Below are 26,817 nucleotides of genomic sequence, written 5' to 3' on the forward strand. Positions count from 1 at the left end.
CTTAGAAGAAATTGCACAACACATTGCATGGCGCAATGTCACCTTGTGAAAAAAAAAATTGTGGCTAAGAATATTTTTGAAGGAAAAATTGGATTTCTTATTTTCACAGCTCAACGTTATAAACTTAGGTGACACACCTGGAATGTCAAGGTGCTCACCACACATCTCGACACATTCCTTGATGAGTCTAGTTTCCAAAATTGGATCACTTGTGGGGAGGGAGTTCGACTGTTTAGGAACATCAGGGGCTCTCTAAAGGCAACATGGCATCCATGCTTGATTCCAGCCATTTTGGCATTCAAAAAGTCAAACGGTTGTCCTTCCCTTTCAAGCCCTGCCATGCTTCAAAACAATAGTGTTCCCCACATATGGGGGTATTTGTGTACTCGGGAGAAGTTGCACAAGAAATTTTGGATTTTCTCCTGTTAACCTTTGTAACGGATCGCACAGGGGAAGGGGTCTGTCGACTTCACTCACCTCTGGGGAGGGGAGAGAAGGACCCAGCAGGGATCGACTCTCCGGCACCACTACTTGCCCCAGATCAGTCAGGTAACTGCACCAAGGGAAAATAGCTGCCGGAAAGGCTTCCCTTATAGGTATGAGTTATTGAGGTGCTCCCTGTATTAGTACAGCCCCTAGTAGCTAGGTAGCAAAATTGTGTTTGGTCTGAGTAGCAGAGGCCCAGTCGGATCTGATGGCACCAGAACCGCTGCCCTAGGACTGCCCAGAAAGGTGTTATGATCTTTCATAGATTTTAAGAGATTTATCTCCAAACTTACAGGGGAGGGCATTTAAGTTCAGCCCAGAGGACAGGAGGGGAGTGACCCAGAGGTTGGGAGGTTGCAAGGACACATCGTGTGGGAAAAGTTACACACAAAGGGGACCACAAGCCTCATGTGGCAACACCTCCGCGTAAGCCAGGCCTTTCACATAACTGGTAACTGACCATTTGTTCTGCTTATACCTTTTGTCCTACCACTATTGTATTTCCGTATTTGACCATTATGTATATAGGGGTTGGACAAAATAATGGAAACATCAACAAAAGTTAGTTTAATATGGTGTAGGTCCACCTTTTGCGGCGATTAAAGCCTCAATTCTCGGAGGTATGGATTCATACAAGGTGTGAGTTGTTTCCAAAGGAATTTTAGCCCATTCTGCAGTTAAAACACCCTCCAGTTCTTTGAGCGACGATGGCGGCGGAAATCGACGTCTAAGGCTACTTTCACACTGATCCGTCGGTACGAGGCCGTCGCAAACCGTCGGCCCGACGGATGTTGTGATAATTAATCACAACGTGGGCAGCGGATGCAGTCTTACGACGCATCCGCTGCCCAGTGTGATGAGCGGGGAGGAGGGGGCATAGTTCTGGCCACGCATGCGCGGTCGGAAATGGCGGAACCGACGGACAAAAAAACGTTACATGGAACTTTTTTTGTGCCGACGGTCCGCCAAAACATGACGCATCCGTCGCATGACGGATGCGACGAGTGGCAATCCGTCGCAATGCGTACGCTAATGTAAGTCTATGGAGAAAAAACGCATCCTGCGGGCATCTTTGCAGGATGCGTTTTTTCTACAAAATGACGCATTGCGACGGACGTTACCAGACGCTAGTGTGAAAGTAGCCTAACTTGAATCTCTAAAATCGACCATAAATGCTCAATAATGTTGAGGTCTGGGGATTGTGGGGGCCAGATAAGATGCTCAACTTCATTAGAATGTTCCTAGTGCCATGCTTTAACGATTCTAGCTGTATGAATTGGTGCATTATCATCCTGAAAGATGGTGTTCCCCTCCAGAAACAGTGCTTGAACCATTGAATGCACTTGGTCGCCCAAAATGCCTAAATAATCTCGGCTGTTAATTCTTCCATGAAGGGATATCATTGGCCCGGCAGATCTCCATGAAATAGCACCCCAGATCATCACAGAACATCCACCATGTTTTACGGTTGGGAGAAGGCAGTCTGGATGGAATGCTTCTTTCGGCTGTCTCCAAATGTACACTCGGCCGGAGGTCGGAAATAGGGTAAACGATGATTCGTCTGAGAATATCACATGTTTCCACTGCTCGAGGGACCAATTCTGGAGGTTTCTACACCACTCTAAACATTTGTCATTGAGAGCAGCGGTTTTCTAATTGCAGCTCTTTCGTGGAATCCAGATTTGTGCAGCTCCTGACGAACAGTTTTCGTGGAAACTGGGTTCTGTAGGTGTTCATTGAGCTCAGCAGTGATTTTCGGAGCCGTGGTCTTGCCATCCTCTCTCACAATTCGCTTTAGAGTCCGACGGTCTCTACCAGTCAACTTTGACTTTTGGCCGGACCTGTGCTTTGCTGCGGACATTTTTCCTTCTCTTTCAAACGCAGTCATTACTTTGGAGACAGTACCTCTTGACACGCCAAGCATTCGGGCACTTTCTGTTACACTAGTGTCTGCCATACAAGCACCAACAATTTGGCCTCTTTGAAAATCCGAGAGATCTGCCATTGGTATCAGGTTCTCATCAATGTTCTTACAATTATGCAAAACAAACAGTTAATTTGCATACACATAACACAAATAATCAACTACAAAACATTACCATATGTCACGGTTTGCATGTTTATCACATGTTCACAGATTATCATGCTAAAACGTTAGGTGTTTCCATTATTTTGTCCAACCCCTGTATATATAACCTTTCTGTATTGTCTAGTGTGCCCTTAAGGCGATTAAATATATAATTTAAACTTGGGCTTCTCTTTTCTCTCGATCCACACATTTGATTCTCGGCCTAATCTTACATGCTACTGGTGGCTGGCTCCTGGCTCAATATAACCCTCTTAAAAGGTCCAGACATATATCGAACAAGGAACTGGTGGCTGTCCTATCCTACCGGGCTGATAAGGTTGTTTCACCAGTGCTGGTGAAATGGGCCTCTCAGGGTTGTGGGCAAGTGTAGTGCCACGTCGGTGACCATGTGGGCCAGGGGGGAGTGTGTGTAAAACTGTGCCAAGCTGACCTTACGTGTCCCTGGGGAAGGGGGGGGTGTGCAGAACGTCATGTTGGTATAAGTGGGGAGACCTTAAAACGTGATCCCACTGATGTAATATTGACGTCAGGCGGGATGGATCCTTCACATGATTGGCTTCCTATACTGAGTAAAGTGGAGACTAGGTGAGAAGAGAACCGTTTGTCTTCTAGCAACGACCTCTGAAGTTCTAGGCTGTTAAGATGGAATATTGGCCCATGGGCAAGAAGGTTCGAGATCTCTGGAAGAACCCAGGTATTTGTGACTGACATGTTGATCAGTCAAAAGAACCAATGTCTCCTGGGCCAGAAAGGAGCTTTGCCCCATCCTGCCTGATCTTCCCTAACACCACTGAAATCAGGGGAAAGGCGTAATCAAGATCGCAATCCCATCGGATCTGAAAAGCGTCCACTTCTTGAGGGTTTTCTCTTGGGATAAAGGAACAGAACGTCTATAGCTTGCTGTACCATTGGGTTCAGAAAAAGTCGCTCTCCAGACAACCCCACAATCTTTGAACACCGCGGTTTGCAGCTCAGGAAGTCTACCTTAATGTTGTCCCTTTGTCACGGGGTTACCGTGAGAGAGAAGATCCAGAAGACTGCAGCACCTGATTTTTCCTACTCCTGCACTAGTTAGCACTTCATCTTTGTAGTAAATGGTGTAAAGTTTTTGGTAATGCAGGGGTTAACCTGCTCAGTTGAGCCCTTCTGGAGAGTTTAGGCACTCATCTGTGCACTGTTAGCCACTCCCATCTCCTATATAAACAGGGTCCTTGCTAGATCTCATTGCCAGAGGATAGCTTTTGCTGTATGGCTGTAGGTTGTTGTTGGTGGCTATTAGAGTAGACGGTTCGTGGATTTATCTGTGACTGTTGCTAGGTTTTAAGTGTGAGATAATTCCCTTACACTTCTAGTTTGGTTTAACCCCATCATCCTCTCCTCACCCCAGAAGTACTAACCTGGGTGAAAGGTCCCAGCCGTGTCATCAGGGCATGACTTATGGATCGCGATTTCCACCCACACCGTGACAGTGCTGGGATGCGTGGCTACCGGCCACAATGCAGTGATGGTGCTTCCAGCTCTCCCTGAGTCGGCAGCAGCGAAGGTGCCTTGAGTGACCAGGCCAGATCTGGGAACTTGTCTTCTCTTCAATTTCTGCCACCATGCAAGAAAGGTTCCCCTGCCAAGAACAGGAAACTACTGATGCAGAGAAAGACACAGCCCTTTTTATTTTGAAGGTTTCCTGTCATTGAAGGGCGGATCGCCGAGCTTGTTGGTGCGGTCATTGGGTAACAGAAAAAACAATACTAACATTTTTACCACCAAAATTTTGTTTTAGCCCTAAATTCTACATTTCCACACTGGGAAGTTGGTAAAAAAATGGCATCAAAATTAGCTCCACAATTTCTGATAAATCTGGAAATACTCCATATGTAGCTGTAAAGCATTGCTTAGCCATGCAGCAAGGGACGCAGAACTATTTTCCTCCTGGAGCGCATATTTTGCTAGAATAGTTTGTGGACTCCATATACACAGCCCCTAAGTGCTTTAAAAGCAGAATTCCCCCTCAAGTGACCCCATTTTGGAAATTATACCCCTTTGGGAATTTATCTACAGGTGTAGTGACGATTTTGACTCCGTGAATGTTTTCCCAGAAACAAGCAGCAGTGAATATTGTGGAGTGAAAATTGCAAACTGCCATTGTGGTGCCCGTATTTTGCAGTCACCAGTACATTATGCCCAGCTCGTGCTTCTGGAGACACGCACCTGTAAATTAGGTGGGCTCAAAATCACTACAGAAATGCCAAACCTGTGGACGATGAATGTGGTTTATGCACACTGGGGCTCAGAAGGGAGGGGGCATTGGATTTCGTAGTGCAGAATTTGCTGAGATTCTTTTGGAGTACAAGAGGCTATAGCGCTTTCGCAGAGCCTTTGTACTACCAGTAACGTGGAAGACCCCTACATTTCCATTAACAGATGACAGAGCTGAGCGCAGACTTGCTTTTTATGTGGACTGAGTTGAAGCTTTTGTAGGGAACATTTTACATAACGTTTGTGATCAAATTTATCTGGCGCTCTATGCTGAGCACTTACATTGGGGTTTACATTTAAATCTCCAAGGGACTTGATTCAGATGAGACCCCCCGTGGGATCCATTCACTATAATGAGGCAGATTTACTCTGGACGCCATCTGGCGTCTCTTCAGCGACGTCCTTTTTAGAAGTGCACAAAACTGTGGCGGACCGCGTTTTTATGCATGCCTAAAAAGATGGACACCGCCGGATCATAGGTCAGACAGCTTCCACCATGCCTCCATATGCCTCATTATGGGGAATCTTTCTTTGGGGGTTCCGCTTGAATCACGTTTTTCAGATATTCACATAGAAACCCCAGCATAAGCTCAGCGTAGGATAAATCTGAGCCGAGCCTTACTGTCATCTTTGGGAGAATGAAAAAAAAAAGCAGGTGAAGAATTGGTTTCATTTATTTTTTACGCCGTTCCTCATATGGTACAAGTGATTAGAATACTTTATTCTTCGGGTCAGTGCGATTACAGGGTCTCATATAGAGCTGAAACCCGCACTCGATCATGGTGGCACTCAGCGTGAGCCTACATGATTACGACACCTTGCGGGGACATACATATCTACGGCGCATGTTGGGAACTGGTTAATGGACTGGTCTGGGACTTCATTAGTTTTGCACATTGGGATTTGAACTAACAAGCTGTTTGTTGCTAACTCCCTGCCTGTCCTGTCCAGCGATGATTTTTGATGACTTCGAGAGGTCACTGACTGCTACTGCTGGCAATTCTGTGGCTTCTGCTCATGTCACAGCGACAGATCAGGCTTCTCTTCCACTCTGCTGACAGGACATCTGATGTTGTGCTGATTCACAGCTGACTCTCAGCTACCTAACTGCAAGGAGCAGGCTGTCAATCATCATGAAGGCTGCAGTGACACCTTTGTCGACAGAGCAGGCTGGAAGAGCAAAAGCTGCTCCGTTGACAGGAGTTGAATTGAAGCTGCATGCGTGGTTGCCACCTTAGTGCGCCAAAACAAACTGCAAAGTTACATCAGACAAACAAAACACAAAGTTGTATACATGAAACACTTTCCACCATCTCAGATCTCCTTGTAATCTGTCAACAGGTTTTTGCTGCCCCATCTAAGAGGAGCATAATGTGGGGGCAGATTTCAGCAGTGTCACTTTCCTGGGTGCTGCAGTGTTGAATAAAGTAGTCCTCCCATGAAGTTTTTAACTACATTTGTGTATATGTGCAAGTAGTGTGTGACAGTGTATTAATATAGTCACCTACTACCCCCTTCTCTGGTGTCCAGGGCCATTCTGCTCCTCTTCTCCCTGTCGTCACCGCTCTTCAGACTCTCACTATGCTCAGAGTGACCCGGAAGTGGCTTCTACAGTGTAAGCCTATGGAGTGTCAAAAGCAGCCCACGCCACCATTTGTACATGAGCAGAAAGCTGCCTATGTACCCAGTAGTGATGAGCGCGCTCAGATAAGGTGTTAGAAGAACATGCTCGGGCGCTAATGGAGAATCTTTGGCGTGCTCTAATACCTGTCAGAATTGCCGTGGCTGCAAGTCTCATGGCTGTTCGACAGCAGCAACACATGGAGCTGTGGGGACTCGGACAAAGTAATAGAGCACGCTGAAGATACTCCATTGGCACCCGAGCATGTTCTGCTAACACCTTGTCCAAGCACGCACGCTCATCATTAGTACCCAGAATGCGGCCATAAAGTCCTCTAGTGGTAATATCCTACTGATGAAAGTGACATTATATATATATATATATATATATATAATAAATTAGAGCAATGAGCCAATTAAGTGATACATTGCTGCAATCAGGGTCTATGTCACTGCTCAGATTAAATAGCAAAAAACTAGTAACAGGGTCCCTTCAAGGCCTACTGATCTCAATAACTGACTGTGTAAGAACATATGTACATATTTATGTACAGATACCAGAATAAATCACATGGAACTAAACAATGTGCTAATGCATATTAAAAGTAGGGGTATATTTTATTAACAAAATGAATAAGATCAGCAGAACGTTTATAAACGGACACACAGAATCTGAACATATCAAAACTAGATAAGCTTACACACTTTCAATGGGGACATTTTTAATACAAGGTGCAATGATGAACTCCCAATACGACCAGTCTCAGGCATCTTCCGTTCTACTTTCTTTACACTTGATTTTTGTATTTTGCCTCCCTGCTCGCTTCCCCTTTCCTTTTACAACAGGCGGAGGCAGGAATTCAGTGTTTGTATATTTGTCTCCACGTCGCAGTTTTCTGAAAGTACATACAAGGCTTTAGACATGGATACGCTAAAAAAGATTAAACAACGATGAAGCACATTTTTTCAGCTTACTTTCCCAAATGAGGCTCCTTGTAGTTTACAGGATTGCGCCTTCTCCTAATGTGACCCCCAGATTCTTCTTCTTCATCATCTGACTGCTTCGTGGAGCCACGACTCTTGTTTGTAAGATCCTGGAATTGTTTAATAGCTGTACAAAATAGCAATGATTAGTCTTTGGACGGATCTACAGACAGGACAACATGGCTAGAAGCCTTTAGTTCTAAACACTGAGTGGAATAATGGACATCCCAGAACACGCTACCTTCCTGATCAAAGTGAAAAAAAGATTCTATTGGGAAAGAAAACAAAACCATAATGGACAAGAAAGATCTATGGTCCTGTAGAGGAACTATGAATCCCATACACCCCTGTGCTCTGGTCCAGCGGCAGAAACCCACGAGCGGTGATCGCCAGGCTTCATAATTATCTGTAACGCATCAGTATGATGATTTTTAATTCCTGACATTCAGATGCAGAAGGAGTAGCTTAAGCCACTGGATCTAGAAAGGATATTACTGATTACAACCATTTAACCCGGGTCATCTGATGATTATTAACAAGACTTACAAGTTAAAGGGAATATGTCATCTGGTTATTGCCACCCAATCTGAGAGCAGCAAAATGTAGAGACAGAGAACTTGATTCCAGTGATGTGTCACTTACTGGGCTGCTTGCTGTAGGTTTGATCACATCACTGGTTTATCAGCAGGTGATCATTGTTAGCTACCATGTAGTCCTCCATATTCAGCTGCTCTGTATAACGCCACTTCCACCACTGTTTGGTAGCTCTACACATTGTTCAGGGGCAGAAAGCTGCCAGTGGTATGGGTGGGGTTATTCAGAGCTCAGCATTCAGAGAACTGCTAGATCTGCAGCAGAGAAACCAGTAACTATCTAAATGACAGCAGGGAGCCAAGTAAGCGACATAGCTGGTATCAGGATCTCTGCCCCTACATCATGCTGCTCTCAGATGGGGTAGTAAAATCTTGTGACCAATTTGCTTTCAAATAAAATGAAAAAAGCAATACCATTTGCCCTGTCAATATCCTTCCTGCTGCTGCAATGATGTCCGGACACAGACATGTCAGATGGGGCCAATAAGCAATGTCAGAACATCAAGGCTCCAGCACGAAGTAGAGACTGGTGGGAGAACCAGGCAGCATCAGAACCTTTTGTAGAAATGTCTACTTTCCAGACAACCTATTTGGGAGCTAAAAGCAGTACAAAACTACAACAACAGCTGCTACGATTCAACCCGACTATTGCAGATACATAGAAGATGATTTGCACATGCATGCAGAAACTTGAGAAGTACCTGTTTCCCAGATTTCCATATCTTGGTCTTCTACCTTGCACGGGCGATTCATTTCAGTTCCGCATGTGTCCTTTTGATGGCTGTTGTCATTTTCATCTTGAACACTAATCTTGTTTGTAACAGGAGAAAGCTTCTTCTTACAATCTTCCGGCGTTAGGAGCTCAGAAGCAGGAATACTTTTTAAGGACAGGTCAACTGAAAAATTGCCTTCTGGATTGGTGGATGATGGAAATTCTGTAAAACTGGAGTATGCGGTGTTATCAAGAATGGACTCGCTAACCATATCAAGCAGAAGAGAGTCACTCTTGTTTGCCATGTCAGGGAACTTGCTGGCCCTGACGCTTTGGCTGGACGTTTGATTCATTAAGCTTTCCCGGACAAGTGTAGTTTTTTTACTCGCCAAGTCATTTTGTTTACTAGATAAACTATAGGTCTTCCTTTTGTCTAGCTCAGAAAAGAGTCCGGACGATGGCTTCTTACCTGGACATCTGCGGACAGGTTTCTTGTGATTATGAAGCTCTTCAGGGTCAGAGCTGGGATTACACTGCTCTCCTCCAGAATCTGATTTTGTAGTCTCTGATGGGTTATTAACCTTGTGAGGGTCATCTCTAGGAGCAGAAGAATCCACATAATGTTGTGGCTCCACAAGTGTGTCACTCCTTTCTATCACGACTGATGAGCACAATGCAGCAGAGTCCAGGGAGTTTGGCTCAGGAATCACAATCGTTCCTCTCCTATAATTAAGTCGACACACTTTAGATAGTAGATCGGTTATGGACGGATGAGCATTCGGTGCACTTACAACACAGGTCTCACTTGGTAATTTTGGCTTTAGATTGTTAACATTAATACCAGGCATAGTATTTCTTTTCTTCCCACTGTCCATTTGTTCAGTAGATCCAGTCACATTTTCTTCTGATTTTTGTTCCTGATGCTTCGATTTCTTATACATCTTCCTTTTCTTTCTGCTGGAACTTTCCAGTTTTGAGGCTTCTTTAATATTTTTTGATTTGATCTTCTTGGGTGCCATATCAGCAACGTGACCCGATTCTGCGCGATTTTCTTTTTTCAGAGTGAATGTCAGTTCAGTCTTTTTGCCATCCATTACCTGGTTATCTGGAAATATTTGTGTTCCGCTTTTCAGAGCATCATGGACTACAGGGCAATCGGACCTTACAGGGTTAGCATCTGGAGATTCCAGTCTTTCCTCATCATCAGGCCCCGATATAACATATGTTCTACGATCATAATGGCGGTCACTTGCCAAATTCTCAGTGGACGTGGCAGTATTCCCCTTCTCGTTGCTGCTGGGCAAATCATTGACTTCTTGGTCAATGGCAGACCAACTTTTCTTTGTTTTTTCACGAACTGCTTTCATTCTTTTCAATGTGCCAGTCTGTTTCACAGGTAAGCAGGATTTCTTTTTGGAAACTTGTGTCTTGTTTTTAGGTAACACTGTAATTACTGAAGCAGACTCACTGGTAGCCATTTCTATATCGGCTTCATACACAGCTTTCTCTGGCCCCAGATATGAAATCTGAGGATCACTTTCCTCACTTAGTACAGGCTCCGGGTGATTTGTACTTTGCGTTGGTTGTTCTATACATAAATCTTGGCTGAGGAATTTCTCCACATCACTTTTCACATGAGAGTCCAACTGATCAGACAGTAAAGAGCAACGCGAGGTTGCTGATCGCCGTCCATTTTGTAATACAGACCTCTCTGCGCCACCAAAGTCTGTATCCATCAATTCTGGAAGAACGGTGAAATCTGCGTTCATCTCCCAGTGTGTACCAGGACAGCTATCTCCGCGTGTGCCCGAAGAGCCCCACAGCGGACTACTTTCATTTTTAGACAACCTGCGAGAATGAGATGCCGTAGACCTTTTCCTCCTTCTTGTGACAAATCGACCACTTTGTGCATTTCTGCTGCTGGGGGAAGAGACTTCATCCAATGGCAATATGGGGTCACTGACTTTCATGTTGGGTAGAGATTCCCGGCTTCTGTCTTCGTTGCATAATGAAAGGGACTCTGAAAATAAAGACACAAAATTTATGGTCCGACGTGCCCCAAAAGGAGCTCACCAGCATTCTGCTTTATGAAGGGGCAAATCGGCAACACCATGTTCTCATGATGAGTATTTCATGTTGCAGAATTTCTGTACTCAATAGCCAAATTAGGTTACCTGCAAGTTAATGCTTTTTTTTTTTTTTTACATGCATTCTTATCGCATTTCACACTGATTTTTGTCATGTCTGATAGTCATGTGCAGATGACATGTGTTATTAGTGCATTTCCACACAAACCACACTTGAAATACATGCGCCAAATCCCCAGTAAACACAATTCTATGGGGAACATTCGCACATGCAAAAACTCAGTGTACCAAGTAAAATTGACACATTGTAAATTTCAAAAACCCAGTTTGCACAACTTATTTAGAAAGCAAAACCAAAAAGTGGGTTTGATTTTTCGATAAATCCCATCTCCTTTGCTGGAAGTTTAGAATGCAGAGTTTTTGTTTCTTTCTGACAAAGCAAAAAATCATAGTTTGAACTTAACCTCTGGTCCTCGCTTTACACTCTCCACAAGCGCTCTGCAAAATACAATGTCTTACTTGTGGATTTTTATGCCAATTTGCAATGGAAGTGCAGCTGATTTACTCCATCAATATTTGAATGAAACATCTGAACCCCAGAGGTGAATGGTCAGGGGAATAAGAAACACAATTACAGCTTGTGTGACCGCTCCTTAGAGTGGTTTGTTTTCCTCTGGCACAAAACTGAAGATCTGAAAGTTACTAGGATTACTGAGAATGTATTTATCTTAAATTCTTGTGTGGTGTTCAACGTGCAAGGCATCAGATGGCCGCCCATGTCAGCAATGTCGCTCACAGACCGATGCACAAATTGGTTTCCTTACTGGACCTATTACCTTTCCAATTCGGTTACTCATAGCACTTTAAAAGCAGGAGGTGTTGCTGAAATAGTCACCTGAAGTTCATTTTATCAAGTACTGCCACAAATCTGGAGCTCACTTGGGTCTACTTAATGCCATACAAGACATTGCTATGGAAACCCGAGGGCAGACAGAAGTTGTAGGGGAATATGAGCTGTCCAGCCTGCGCGGTTGGCGAGACGATCTTGTGGCCAAAGATGTAAAGACAATTAGTTAATTCATACTATGAAGTAAATATATATCTTTTCAATAATAGCCACAAGATAGTCTGAGCAGACGCGCAGCCTGAAGATCCGGTTTTCTCCCATCTGCATTCCATTGCCCACCAGGGATCGGCAGCAGCAGGTGAGATCCAGCTTAGGGTATGTTCCCACATTCAGGACCGGCTGCAGTTGACACGGCAGAGTGTACACACCATTTCTGCACCCATTGTGCAAATTAGTGGACACGCATTTACATTTTTTACACATTCGGATTTTCCTCATTAATGCAAGTCTATGGTGAAAATCCGCATGTGTACCTGCAAGAGAAATTGACAGGTTGCAGATCTGATAGAAGTGCTGCATGTCAGTGTCCGCAGGTGATCCGCAGATGCACAGTGGACACGGGATTTCTAGAAATCCTACCCACGATGCTGTAACATCTGGCCACTGCAGGTTTGACGCAGCATAAACACATGCCAAAACTGCAGCACATCCTACACGTGGGAACGTACCCTTAAGCTTCACAACGAGTTGTGCCCCATACACAAGATCCAGTGAGCACGTCTATACTCGACATAGGGCAACATATCCTGTCTTTATAGCTTACTATCCTCTTAAAGTGTCAGAGTACTGGAGGTCCAGCAGCAGGGACCCTACACGTACAAGACTTCTGGAATGGACAATTGTGGAAACATTAAAGCGACTCTACTGCTATAAGAAATGTATTGTCAGAAAGTGACTTTTATAAATCAGGCTTTTGTGTTTACATGCACATTTTAAGATCGTTAGAAAAAAATTGCATTATACACATCAAGGTCTTTATTAAAAACAAGAACTTGCAGTTCTCACACTGGCTACTGCAGCCATTTTAGACTGATACTTCGTGTCTTTTCAGGAAGAGTTTTCAGCAGACTTCCCATCAGATGCAGGATTACAATGACACGTAACTAGGGATGGGGGAACCTGAACAGTAATGTTCAGCGTCCGAACCGAACACCTACACGGATATTATGCTACCTACAAATAACTGAAGCACATGCCAAGTAAAAATTCAAAACATTTTTTATTTAACAAATGTTAACACAAAACTGTTTAAAAAGATTCAGTGGATAAATACACACATATGGACCTGGGAACACAGGAATTGCTATACCCATACCATAAGCATATTCAAAAAATGGATAAATATCCAGAGCATATAAAGATTTTTTTCTCTCTAAAGTTCCTCAAAAAGGGCTACCTTATATATGGAGCAAAGCTTTCTTGAATGTTAATCAATATTATATAATTCAACGTATTTCTCTTTGCAAATAGTGCTTTAAAAAAGCACTATTTGCAAAGAGAAATACGTTGAAAATTTTTGAATTTTTACTTGGCATGTGCTTGAGTTACTTGTGGGTAGTATGTTATTTTGGAAGTGCCATTTGTGACTAGGTCATTTCTTTTTGGTTACCTACACAGATATTGCTGCGGGTGGAATAAACAGCTGACATGTCCCGGAAAAGATGTGGGCTCACCACCGGAGCCCATATCAAAGGGAGGGATATCGGCATACTATTACGTCCAATGTCGGAAAGGGGTTAATATCAGCCCGCAGCTGTCTGCATAGACTATGCTGGTTATTAATTATAGGGGGATCCCACGTCATTTTTTTTTTGGATCCCCCATTTTAATAGCCAGTAAAGGCTAATTATCCAGCAGTGAGCTGATATTAATACCTGGGAAGCTCCATGGGTATTACCCCTTTCCCGGGCTATAAACATCTGCCCCAGTCGTCTGCTTTCCCTCTGCTGGTTAGGAAAATTGTGTGGGAACCCACGCCATTTTTTCCCGAAAAATAATCTTTTATTACTTAAATACATGTACAGTAATTTGCACACACTGTACTAATTGTATTTGTCACTGACATCTATATATCTATCTGGAGCGCCCCCAGGCGCAGGGCAGTGGGGTACTCGGGACCGGGTCCCTCGGTCTCGGTTCTGGGGATGTCACGGTGGCCCGACCCGGTCCGTGGCCCTGCTAAGGGGCAATAATTAAAGGTGATGAAAGTTTGTCAAGTGTTCATGACGCCACCTGTGGTATTCGGTCAGGGTGACCGACGCTGCTAGGGGTCCACTGGGGTGATGGAATGGCAACTAGATGGTATACCTTCCCACAGGTGAAGTATGTCCCCAGGGCTTCCCTTGATCGCAGTAAATGACGAGGACACAGGGTTGCAGTCTCTTTACCTTTTTACTGAAGTCTTTGGCATCCACAATCCAGAGCACTGCTAACAGGGCTGGCTGAGACTGGCCGGTCCGAAGGCACATCCAAAGTTCCCTTTGCAGGTGGAAATCAGTAGCCTACCTACTAGCGCCTGGGTGTTGTAGTACTTCTCTGCTGAGCACCACGGGATAGTCCTCACAACTGTCGTGTATGTTTCTGTTTCTCTCTCTCTACGTCCCCCAGATGATATGGATAGGACGCACCCATATGACGGGGTAGGCCTGGAGCTATTTTATAGGGACCCTAGCGACGCCCCTCTCCCACAATTTGCCTCCGTTGTCTTCATTAGGTGTAAAGGTTGGACAGCCAACTTGGAATTAACTGCCCTGCCGTAGTTCAGAGTAATGCGTAGAGCCAATCACTCCCTCGGCGTTCCGGCCGCCGGCTACGCGCCTCAGAAGGATGTTGCCGATCTTAAGGCAGGACTCCTCCTGGTGTTATCTCCTTGTGCTGTGATCTCGTTTCTCACTTCTCCACAATATACTTCGCTTCGTGTCCTTTCTTAGGATGCTGCCGCAAGGAAGTGCAGGCACAGCTCCGTAACGTTCTATCTCTTGCTAAGTCTCTGTCAGGATCCCACCCCTGACAGGGACCTCTGTCTGCAGCTCCGATGTTCCTCCTTCTCTCCCTGTCTGCCTGACAGGTCTTTCCTGGGTCTCTCTCAGCAGCTTTCTCCCTAACTTCCTATCCAACCCCCAGTTTTACCCGAGTGTGAGGAGTGGCCTAATAGATAGGACCTTTTGCTCCCCCTGGTGGCCGGAGTGTGAAGTGTAGTGTGTGACTGTGATACCTGGTCAGGTGAACTCTTTTAGCACAATCAGACGTACCATCACTCCCCTTAGTGGCAGAGCGACATTACTGCAACAACCAGGACTCTGGGGCGCTGCATATCTATTCTATTTACTGTATGTAATACATCTCTTCTATCCTGTCGGCTCCTGCAGTGATTTTACAGAACACAGCAGATGAATTACCAGTATTTCTTCTATCTATGCAATATAAATATGTATGTGTGTGTGTGTATACATATATATTCTTACTTTGTAATGTCTTCACATCCTGTTCCGCATCCCAGAATTCCAAGCGCACCACACACATTGTATACGCCGTACGCACCACACACACTTTATATGCCGTATGTATCACACACACTATACGCAGCTTCTTGCGTGGTACCACCAGCGGAACACCGTTGTGAACATGCTGCCGCTGGGATCAGCCGAATGATTCACTGACCACTGCCATCTTTGTACAGGAGAGCATGCGCACTTTTAATGTGACCGCCGCTATCTGTCTGCACAAAGATGGCGGCAGTCTGATTTACTGCGCCTGCACGAATTCCGCACAAGCGCAGGGAATCATTTGGCTGATCCCAACGGCAGATGCACGACATGTCTACAGGCAGAGGAAGCCGGTCACATTAAAGGGGTTTTCCCACGAACGAATGTTCATTTTAAAAATTGTCCGTATCTGACTGTGTACGGAGCATAGCACATCTCCTTGGCAGGGGAGGAAGCAAAAGACAATACTGACATTACAGCAGGGGATCACAGAGGATACATTTTGTCAGGTAAAATATTTCACGGACTGTTTTTAAACAATATTTTACCTCGCAAAAGGGAAAGAGAGAGTGGATAGGTGGGTGAGCACATGAGCACATGGGGGGGGGGAAAGATTCTCAACGCTGCAAAGCCTGCCCCCATTGTGACATTACCGTCCTCCTGATGCGATAATATATATGCTTAGGCTGCTTTCACACTAGCGTCGGTCCGACGCATACTGTGAAAAAAATGCCCAACGTGGGCAGCGGAAGTAGTCTTACGACTCTTCCGCTGCCCCATTGCAAGGTCCGGGGAGGAGGGGGCGGAGCTTTGGCTGCGCATGCGCGGACGAAAATGGCGGACTAGACGCACAAAAAAAGTTACGTGTAACTTTTTTGTGCCGGCGGTGCGCCAAAACACGATGCAACCATTGCACGACGGTTGCGACGTGTGGCATTGCGTCGCTAATAAAAGTCTAGGAGAAAAAACGCATCCTGTGAGCAACTTTGCAGGATGCGTTTTTTCTCCACAACGACGCATTGCGATGTGCAGTGCCCGACGCTAGTGTGAAAATAGCCTTAGTGGTGCTGACAGGAGCAGCGGACATGTCTCACACAGTCTGTGCTTTCCAACATACAGTATTGTTCCATATTATAAGACGCTCCGGATTATAAAACGCACCCCAAATTTTGAGGAGAAAAATAAGAACATTTTTTTTTTAAGAAAATAGTGGTGCTTCTTATAATCCTTGCATCTTATTGCTTACCGGGGTTGGTGGCTGCGGTGAAGCGGGGTCCCAGGGTCGCTGCTGGGGGAGGCAGGAGTGGGGTGATGCTGCAGGCAGGGATGAGGGGGGCTCCGATGTGCAGCACGCTGCTGTGGGGGTCTTGTGCTGCTGCCGGGTATCTCCGGGTGCCCGGCGGTTGCTGGCCTGTGCTGCGGGTGTCTCAGCACTGAAATCTGTCTCGAAATCTTGGTCCTTAGATCACCATCTGCGCATGCCATATTCCCAGAGACCACCGCACATGGAACCGTGGAAGTTCTGGGGCTCTGACCTGTCGCAAAATGTTGGCAGAGCCCCGGGCAGCGCCGGACACCCACGCAGCACCGCTGAGCAGCGGAGACACTCGCAACACCACTATTCACGAGCATGCATAGTAACGACGCGGCTGTTAATGTGCCTGCGCGGGAATAGCGGAGACGTGTATGTCACTTGCGCAAGTGACACTGCTGCGGTGCCTTATGAAATTCGGGGACAGCGTCCGGAAGTCCCAACTGGTGATTATGTATATAGATATATATATACACACACACACACACACACACACACACACACACACACTAACTTGTAATTCTAACTTGTCACTCTGTGATTATACTGTACGCGGCAGATGGCAAATGATTTGCCGGCTTTTACTCTAATATCTATAAATATATATCTATATATGTTTTAAAGAATATTTCCATTGAAAACGATGTGTAAATGACAGAATTGCTGTATGAAAATGCTCATGTTAAAATCGCATTGCAATCTGATAGCAATCACACTGCATTCAGATGTAAATCGGATGCTAGGTTTGAGAAATTGGATTGCACTTGCATGACACTCCTGCGACTCTCGGCAGGGAGACTCGGACCAATTTTTCATACGGTAAGGCCGGCGTCACACATGCGAGTTTTACGGACGTAAGAGCGCAGAAACTACGTCCGTAAAACTCGCATTACATACGGCACAATTATTCTCAATGGGGCTGCTCCTATTAGCCGTATATTACGGTTCAGTATTATACGGCTTTCTACGGCCGTACAAAATCGCAGCATGCTGCGTTTGTCAGCGTATTGCGCAAAAAAATCGCCAATGAAAGTCTATGGGGGCGAGAAAAATACGGATTCCACACGGACCAGCAGTGTGACTTGCGAGAAATACGCAGCGGTGTTAGTGAAAAGTCGGTAATTCAATTGCCGGCTTTTCATTTCTCCTGCACAAACCCGACAGGATATGAGACATGGTTTACATACAGTAAACCATCTCATATCCCCCTTTTTTTTTGCATATTCCACACTACTAATGTTAGTAGTGTGTATGTGCAAAATTTCAGCGCTGTAGCTGCTAAAATAAAGGGTTAAATGGCGGAAAAAATTGGCGTGGGCTCCCGCGCAATTTTGTCCACCAGAGTGGTAAAGCCAGTGACTGACGGCAGATATTAATAGCCAGGAGAGGGTCCACGGTTATTGGCCCCCCCTGGCTACAAACATCTGCCCCCAGCCACCCCAGAAAAGGCACATCTGGAAGATGCGCCTATTCTGGCACTTGGCCACTCTCTTCCCACTCCCTGTAGCGGTGGGATATGGGGTAATGAAGGGTTAATGCCACCTTGCTATTGTAAGGTGACATTAAGCCAGATTAATAATGGAGAGGCGTCAATTATGTCACCTATCCATTATTAATCCAATCGTTTGAAAGGGTTAAAAAACACACACACACATGATTTAAAAGTATTTTAATGAAATAAACACAGCGGTTGTTTTAATAATTTATTGCTCTCTCAATCCATTTGCAGGCCCTCGCTTGGCAAAATAATAAACGCACAAGATACATACCCTCAGCTGAACAGTCATGTCCCACGAGGTAATCCATCTGAAGGGGTTAATTATTTTACAGGCAGGAGCCCTGCTAATGCAGCTGTGTGCTCGTGCTTGTAATTCCCCGGCGAATGAATGAAATGTAGGTCATTGACCTACATTTCCTTCAGTCGCGGTGATGCGCCCCCTGGTGGATGTCCTCATATGACCTGGAGCGTGGGAAAAAGTTCCCAGGCTGCAGTTCATGAGAACATCCAGCAGGGGCGCATCACCGCGACTCAATGTAAGCACAGATCACTCTGCTTTCCTTTCAGCACCCGGGGATTACAGGCACGAGCGAGTGGTTTAGCGCAGCTCATGCCTGTAATATTAGTTAACCCCTTCAGATGGATTACCTCGTTGGACGTGATAGGACATAAGAAGGTATGTATCTTGTGCGTTTATTATTTTGCCAAGCGAGGGCCTGCAAATGGATTGAGAGAGCAATAAATTATTAAAACAACCGCTGTGTTTATTTCATTAAAATACTTTTAAATCATGTGTGTGTGTGTTTTTTAACCCTTTCAAACAATTGGATTAATAATGGATAGGTGACATAATTGACGCCTGTCCATTATTAATCTGGCTTAATGTCACCTTACAATAGCAAGGTGGCATTAACCCTTCATTACCCCATATCCCACCGCTACAGGGAGTGGGAAGAGAGTGGCCAAGTGCCAGAATAGGCGCATCTTCCAGATGTGCCTTTTCTGGGGTGGCTGGGGGCAGATGTTTGTAGCCAGGGGGGCCAATAACCATGGACCCTCTCCTGGCTATTAATATCTGCCGTCAGTCACTGGCTTTACCATTCTGGCGGAGAAAATTGCGCGAGAGCCCACGCCAATTTTTTCCGCCATTTAACCCTTTATTTTAGCAGCTACAGCGCTGAAATTTTGCACATACACACTACTAACATTAGTAGTGTGGAATATGCAAAAAAAAATGGGGATATGAGATGGTTTACTGTATGTAAACCATGTCTCATATCCTGTCGGGTTTGTGCAGGAGAAATGAAAAGCTGGCAATTGAATTACCGGCTGTTCACAGATATCGCGCTGAATGAAATCTAAATACAGAATATATATATATATATATATATATATATATATGTGTCTCAATGACATATATATATATATATATATATATATATATATATATATATATACACATATACTGTATATATGTTTTCCCGAACATTTGAGCACATAAATCCATTAGATGTCGGTTTTGCAAGCCTGCGCGAAAAATTCGCAGTACGGATGCCATACGGATTACATACGGAGGATGCCATGCGCAAAATACGCTGACACACCCTGACTACGGATCAATATTTTGGGAACATTTCTCCGTATTACGGCCGTAGTACGGACGTATAATACGTGGCGTATTGTCTTACGCCAAGTGTGACCCCAGCCTAAGTGTGATGCCGGCCTTACCAACCTACCAGGTACCTGCACGTAACCGAACACGGCGGGGAGAAAATTAACTTTATTCTCTCAGACAGTGTTCGTCTTTCAGTCACCGCTCTAATACAGAGCAGTGGCTGTAACAGGGCCCCCGACAGACAGCCGGCCCCCAATGCAGAGAGGAGTGTCAGTCAGGGCCAGGGGAGGGTATACAGCGGCCACTCTGTATACTCAGAGCGGTGACTGAAACCGAATGCTGCGGGGTAGAATAAAGTTCATTTTCTCCCCTCAGTGTTCGCCTATGTGCAGGTACCGGGCAGATTAGTAACGCTATGAATCTCCAGATTAACCCCATATCTGCAGGTTAATAGCATTTTTGATGGTGGCAGGTTCCTTTAAATAAAAAAAATGCATTAAATCATGGTTTAAAAACTACTACTCAGTTAATAAGACATCCTGAAGAAAATGCTGACCTAGCCTATGCGTTTCGAACTTGTGTGTCTCAACAGTTCTTAATCATGGCATCTTGATAACGGATCAGCGATTTCTTGCTAAACTGTGTTACTAGTGGTATTATATAGTATATAAGCAATCGAATGACTGCAGGTTCAAGACCCGTAGGGCCACGTGCAAACATTGAGTGTTTGGTCAGTTTTTTACATCAGTATTTACAGTGGGGCAAAAAAGTATTTAGTCAGTCAGCAATAGTGCAAGTTCCACCACTTAAAAAGATGAGAGGCGTCTGTAATTTACATCATAGGTAGACCTCAACTATGGGAGACAAACTGAGAAAAAAAAAATCCAGAAAATCACATTGTCTGTTTTTTTATCATTTTATTTGCATATTATGGTGGAAAATAAGTATTTGGTCAGAAACAAAATTTCATCTCAATACTTTGTAATATATCCTTTGTTGGCAATGACAGAGGTCAAACGTTTTCTGTAAGTCTTCACAAGGTTGCCACACACTGTTGTTGGTATGTTGGCCCATTCCTCCATGCAGATCTCCTCTAGAGCAGTGATGTTTTTGGCTTTTCGCTTGGCAACACGGACTTTCAACTCCCTCCAAAGGTTTTCTATAGGGTTGAGATCTGGAGACTGGCTAGGCCACTCCAGGACCTTGAAATGCTTCTTACGAAGCCACTCCTTCGTTGCCCTGGCGGTGTGCTTTGGATCATTGTCATGTTGAAAGACCCAGCCACGTTTCATCTTCAATGCCCTTGCTGATGGAAGGAGGTTTGCACTCAAAATCTCACGATACATGGCCCCATTCATTCTTTCATGTACCCGGATCAGTCGTCCTGGGCCCTTTGCAGAGAAACAGCCCCAAAGCATGTTTCCACCACCATGCTTTACAGTAGGTATGGTGTTTGATGGATGCAACTCAGTATTCTTTTTCCTCCAAACACGACAAGTTGTGTTTCTACCAAACAGTTCCAGTTTGGTTTCATCAGACCATAGGACATTCTCCCAAAACTCCTCTGGATCATCCAAATGCTCTCTAGCAAACTTCAGACGGGCCCGGACATGTACTGGCTTAAGCAGTGGGACACGTCTGGCACTGCAGGATCTGAGTCCATGGTGGCGTAGTGTGTTACTTATGGTAGGCCTTGTTACATTGGTCCCAGCTCTCTGCAGTTCATTTACTAGGTCCCCCCGCATGGTTCTGGGATTTTTGCTCACCGTTCTTGTGATCATTCTGACCCCACGGGGTGGGATTTTGCGTGGAGCCCCAGATCGAGGGAGATTATCAGTGGTCTTGAATGTCTTCCATTTTCTAATTATTGCTCCCACTGTTGATTTCTTCACTCCAAGCTGGTTGGCTATTGCAGATTCAGTCTTCCCAGCCTGGTGCAGGGCTACAATTTTGTTTCTGGTGTCCTTTGACAGCTCTTTGGTCTTCACCATAGTGGAGTTTGGAGTCAGACTGTTTGAGGGTGTGCACAGGTGTCTTTTTATACTGATAACAAGTTTAAACAGGTGCCATTACTACAGGTAATGAGTGGAGGAAAGAGGAGACTCTTAAAGAAGAAGTTACAGGTCTGTGAGAGCCAGAAATCTTGATTGTTTGTTTCTGACCAAATACTTATTTTCCACCATAATATGCAAATAAAATGATAAAAAAACAGACAATGTGATTTTCTGGATTTTTTTTCTCAGTTTGCCTCCATAGTTGAGGTCTACCTATGATGTAAATTACAGACGCCTCTCATCTTTTTAAGTGGTGGAACTTGCACTAATGCTGACTGACTAAATACTTTTTTGCCCCACTGTATAAGCCAAAACCAGAAGAGGGTGATAACTGCAGAAGTGGTGACTTATTTCTATTGTACTTTTTCTCTGTTTTGTTTCGTCTTACAAATACTGATGGAAAATACTGACCAAGTACTCAACGTGTGCATATAGCCCCAGGAAACATACATAAAAAAAATAATAATTTAGATTTCAAATGCTAAAAGCTGTTGAAATTGTACATAAAATGTAAAAAAAAAAAAAAAAAAAGAATTTTTATGCCCTTAACACCCCCAAGCCTGTTTTAGTGGCAAAGTTTGTTCTATATGACTTGCGTTCATTTGTGGAAAAAAGTTTGGCAAACATTTGGAGAAATTTTACAATTTTCAAACTTTGAATTTTTATATCCTTAAATCAGATCTGTCACACAAAAAAGTTAATAAATAAAATTTCACACATGTCTATTTTACATCAGCACAATTTTTTCAAACTTTTTTTTTTTGTTAGGAAAATATAATGGTTTACTAGCGATTTCTCATTTTTCCAACAAAAAACTTTATAAAACCATTTTATTAGGGACCACAACATTTGAAATGACTGAAGAGCCTATGTGACAGAAAATACCCCAAAAAGTGACACCATTCTGAAAACTGCACCCCTCAAAGTACTCCAAATCACATTCAAAAAATTTATTAACCCTTCAGGGGCTTTACAAGAATTAATGGAATGTGTAAGGAAACAAAATGAACATTTAACTTTCTCACAAAAATATTACTTTAGACCCCAATTTTTTTATTTTCACAAGGATAAACAGGAGAAAATGGACCCACAATTTGATGTGTAAGAGTATGTCAATTCCCAATAAGTGGGGAAAAGCTACTGTTTGGGCGCAAGGCGGGGCTTGGAAGGAAAGGAGCTCCATTTCATTTTTGGAGCGCAAAATTGGCTGGAATAATTAGAGGACATCATGTTGTGTTTGAAGAGCCCCTCATCTGCCTAAACAATGGAAACCCCTGGCAAGTGACCCCATTTTGGAAACTAGACCTCTCAAGGAATGTATCTAAATGGATAAAATTAGATAAAATAGGTAAAACATTTTTGCGAGATTTCTCATTATTAGGCAGATACTCCTTATGTGGGGAAAACTACTGTTTGGTCACATGGCAGGGCTCAAAGGAAGGAGTGACGTTTTGCAACGCAGACTTTAATGTAATGTAATGTAATTGTTTGCAGGTGTCATGTAGTGTTTGCAGAGCCTCTGATGTGCCTAGACAGTGGAAACCCCCAACAATTGACCCCATTTAGAAAACTAGACCCCTCAAGGAATTTATCTAGACGTGTGGTGAGCTTCTTGAACCCACAGGTGCTTCACAGTATTTTACAGCATTGATCTGTGAAAGTGGAAAAAAAATTTGAGAGCCAATATTTTTCACACTAGGATAGCAGGAGAAAATCAACCCCAAAAGGCAATTTCTGCTGATCACTCATACCTCATTTTGTGGTTGAAACCTACTTTTGGGCACAGCGAAAAGCTCAGAAGGGAAGACGCACCATATTGGCATTCAGATTTTGCTGGAATGGTATGAGGGTGCTATGTAACATTGGCAGAGCATCTGAGGTGCCAGAACAGAAACCCCACATAAGTGACCTCATTTTACCAACTACTCCCCCTAATTAATTCATCTAGAGGTGCAGTTATATTGACACATGTGCCTCACAAAACTTTTTTAAGAGCTAATAGGAAAAATAGCGCCAATACCCAATGTGTAATCGGGAAATACTTTTCAGGCACAGTACAAAGCTCAGAAAGGAAGGAGAGCCATATTGAAGGCAGATTTTACTGTTCTGGTTTGCGGGTGCAATGACCTAATGGGAGATTCCATGAGGTACCAGAACAGCAGAATCCCCTCATAAGTGACCACAGTTTGCAAACTATACCTCTCAATGAATTCACCTGGAGGTGGAGTGATCATATTGACAGCACAGGTTTGTTACAGAATTTTATAGCATTGGGCAGTGAAGAAAAATTGATTACATTTTCACCATCAAAATTTTGTTTTAGCCCCAGATTTTACATTTCCACACTGGAAAATGGTTAAAAAGGTCATCAAAATTTGTCCCACTATTTCTGCTGAATGTAGAAAAACCCTATATGTGGATGTACAGTATTACTTTGCCATACGGAGAGCCGGAGCGCTATTTGCCTCCTGGAGCGCAGATTTTCCTAGAATAGTTTTCGGACTTAAAATACAGAGTCCCCAAATGCTAGGAAAGAAGAATCCCCCTCAAGTGACCCCATTTTAGAAATTATAGCCATTTGGAAATTTATCTACAGGTGACGATTTTAACTCAAGCAGAAGTGGATTTTGCAGAGTAAAAATTGCAAAGTGCCTTTGTAGTGTCTAGTACATCATTTACAGCTCATGCTTCTGGAGACACACACCTGTAAATTAGGCAGGCTCTCATCCCTACAGAAATACCAAATATGTTGACGCTAAATTTGGTTTAGGTAGACTGAGGCTCAGAAAGGAGAGGGGTATTTGGACTTGGGATTGCAGAATTCGCTGGATTTCATTTGGGGGTGAGAAGCCATAGTGCTTTCCCATAACTTTTGTATTACCAGTAATGTGGAAGTACCCTATATTAGTATAATATGTCATGTGAAAACAATCTCCAAATCGTTGGGATCCGTTGAAGCGTTCCAGAGTTATTACCACACAAAGTGACACTGGTCAGAATTGTAAAATTTGTCCTGGTCAGGAAATTAAAACAGGCTTTGGGGAGCAGTCGTTAAAAAAGGGGTAATTTTTGTAAGGTTTTGTGCACTAAGGCTACGTTCACATTTGCGTTGTGCGCCGCAGCGTCGGCGCCGCAGCGCACAACGCAAACAAAAACGCGGCAAAACGCACGCTAAAACGCTGCGTTTTGCGCCGCATGCGTCGTTTTTGCCCGCAAGTTGGACGCAAAAAAAATGCAACTTGAAGCGTTTCTTGCGTCCAACGCTTGCGGCCATGCGGCGCAAAACGCAGCACAACGCATGTCCATGCGCCCCCATGTTAAGTATAGGGGCGCATGACGCATGCGGCGCCGCTGCGGCGCCCGACGCTGCGGCGCTGACCGCAAATGTGAACGTAGCCTTAGATCAGTGATGGAGAACCTACGACACGTGTAGCCATTTTTCATGACACGCTGCCACATACAGAGAAGTATGGGGCCTCATGCCAAGAAGGACGTTTCATCATCGACTCCTGTACGGCCAGGTGCAGTAGCCGAGGACAGAGATGTTCGGGCACGGACACCGAACACAGACTTCTTCAGGAAATCCGTGTTACTGCTCAGGTCAGGCTGCCCAGACACCGGGTGTTTGCCACGCGGTCATATGCTTGGCAGCACGGCAAATACAGCTTTTGATCGGCGGTGAAATCATCTCCGCCGGTTAGAGAGCTACGGTTCCCACACTATCAAAAGAAAGCGTGAGCGCTCAGCTGTGATCGGAGGTATAAAGTTTACCTCAGGTCACTGGTGTCAGCTGATGGGACTACTGATCCCATCATCTAACTCCTGCTGCCGTTAATAACAGTGGGAAGTGGAAGTGTTCCCCACCTATATCTAAGTGGTCATTTGTTTTGGGACATTAAATAATAACAGTGAGACAGTGAGAGCAGGAGCGGTGATGGGAGTATTCATCAGCCACTCCTGCATAGTAAATAAATAATTCAAAAGAAAAAACGGCATATGTTCCCCTGTATTTTTGATAACCAGCCAGGCAAAACTCACAGCTGGGGGCTGCAACCCTCAGCTTCAACAAGGCTGGTTATCAAGAATAGAGGGGGTCCCCACTTTTTAAAAAAATTTAAGCTATAAAAAAAAAAAAAAGAAAAAACGGCGCCCCCCCCCCCCCCCCCCCATTTTCGACAACCAGCCTTGCTAAAGCAGACAGCTGGGGGCTGGTATTCTCAGGATGGTAAGGGGCCATGGATATTGCATCCACCAGCCTAAAAATAGCAGCCCGCAGCTGTACAGAAAAGGCACATCTATTAGATGTGCCAATTCTGGTGCTTTGCCCCGCTCTTACCACTTGCCCTGTAGCGGTGGCAAGTGGGGTTCATATTTTGGGGTTGATCTCACTTTTGTATTGTCAGGTGACATCAAGCCCACGGCTTAGTAATGGAGTGGTGTCTAAGACACATCTCCATTACTATAAAAATCAAAGAGACAGCGCCACAATGGATGGTGAAAAAATAGGAGCTTACATTTATTCTGCCTCCTATAGCGATGTTTCGGTCAACAGACATTTATCAAGACCGAAACATCGCTATAGGAGGCAGAATAAATGTAAGCTCCTATTTTTTCACCATCCATTGTGGCGCTGTCTCTGTTTTTTATGGTCTTGATACTGTCCGGGATGGGCGCCCTGGTTTTGGACGTGCGCCCTTGTGTCCGCTGAGACCTTCAATCTTTATATAAAAGTGTGCGGTTTTGACTTTCTTTTGTTGTGACATCTCCATTACTAATCCTATAGTTGTATGGTAAATAAAAACACAGCCAGAATAAAGTCTTTTATTAGGAATAAGACTAAACAGTTTTCCATTTTTTTTTTAAACGCCTATTCGCCGAAGCCATCGTTCTCCTGTAATAAACATAAAATAAAAACAACAATTACCATACCTGGCTGTCATTCTGATTCATGTCTTGCGTGATAACCAGTTTTCAGCCTGGATGCTGCCAAGATGCGACCGTACAGGCTGAGAACCACTGGTGACTGCACTGCTGTGAACAAAGCCTCAGAGACCAGTGGTGACATCATCGAGGTTACCTCCGGTCAGTGAGGCTCTGTTCCCAGCCGGGCTGAACTGCCGTG

The 26,817-nt window shown here is 44.4% G+C and overlaps 1 protein-coding gene across 4 annotated transcripts in view; it reads right to left on the minus strand.

The window, feature by feature from the left end:
* Positions 1-7,047: 7,047 nt before the first annotated feature.
* The window catches only part of SGO2 (shugoshin 2), a 137,291-nt gene continuing 117,521 nt past the window's right edge, over positions 7,048-26,817 (minus strand). For all 4 annotated transcript variants that reach the window (XM_077275698.1, XM_077275696.1, XM_077275695.1 and 1 more), the window contains exons 7-9: positions 8,727-10,757; positions 7,424-7,559; positions 7,048-7,344 (exon numbers count right to left, since the gene is read on the minus strand). In XM_077275698.1, coding sequence (XP_077131813.1) covers positions 7,212-7,344; positions 7,424-7,559; positions 8,727-10,757 — 2,300 coding nt within the window. In that variant the 3' untranslated portion in view covers positions 7,048-7,211. The remainder of the gene's footprint in view (positions 7,345-7,423; positions 7,560-8,726; positions 10,758-26,817) is intronic.

The sequence above is a fragment of the Ranitomeya variabilis genome, chromosome 7, assembly GCF_051348905.1.
Source record: "Ranitomeya variabilis isolate aRanVar5 chromosome 7, aRanVar5.hap1, whole genome shotgun sequence".
Taxonomy (NCBI): Eukaryota; Metazoa; Chordata; class Amphibia; order Anura; family Dendrobatidae; genus Ranitomeya; species Ranitomeya variabilis.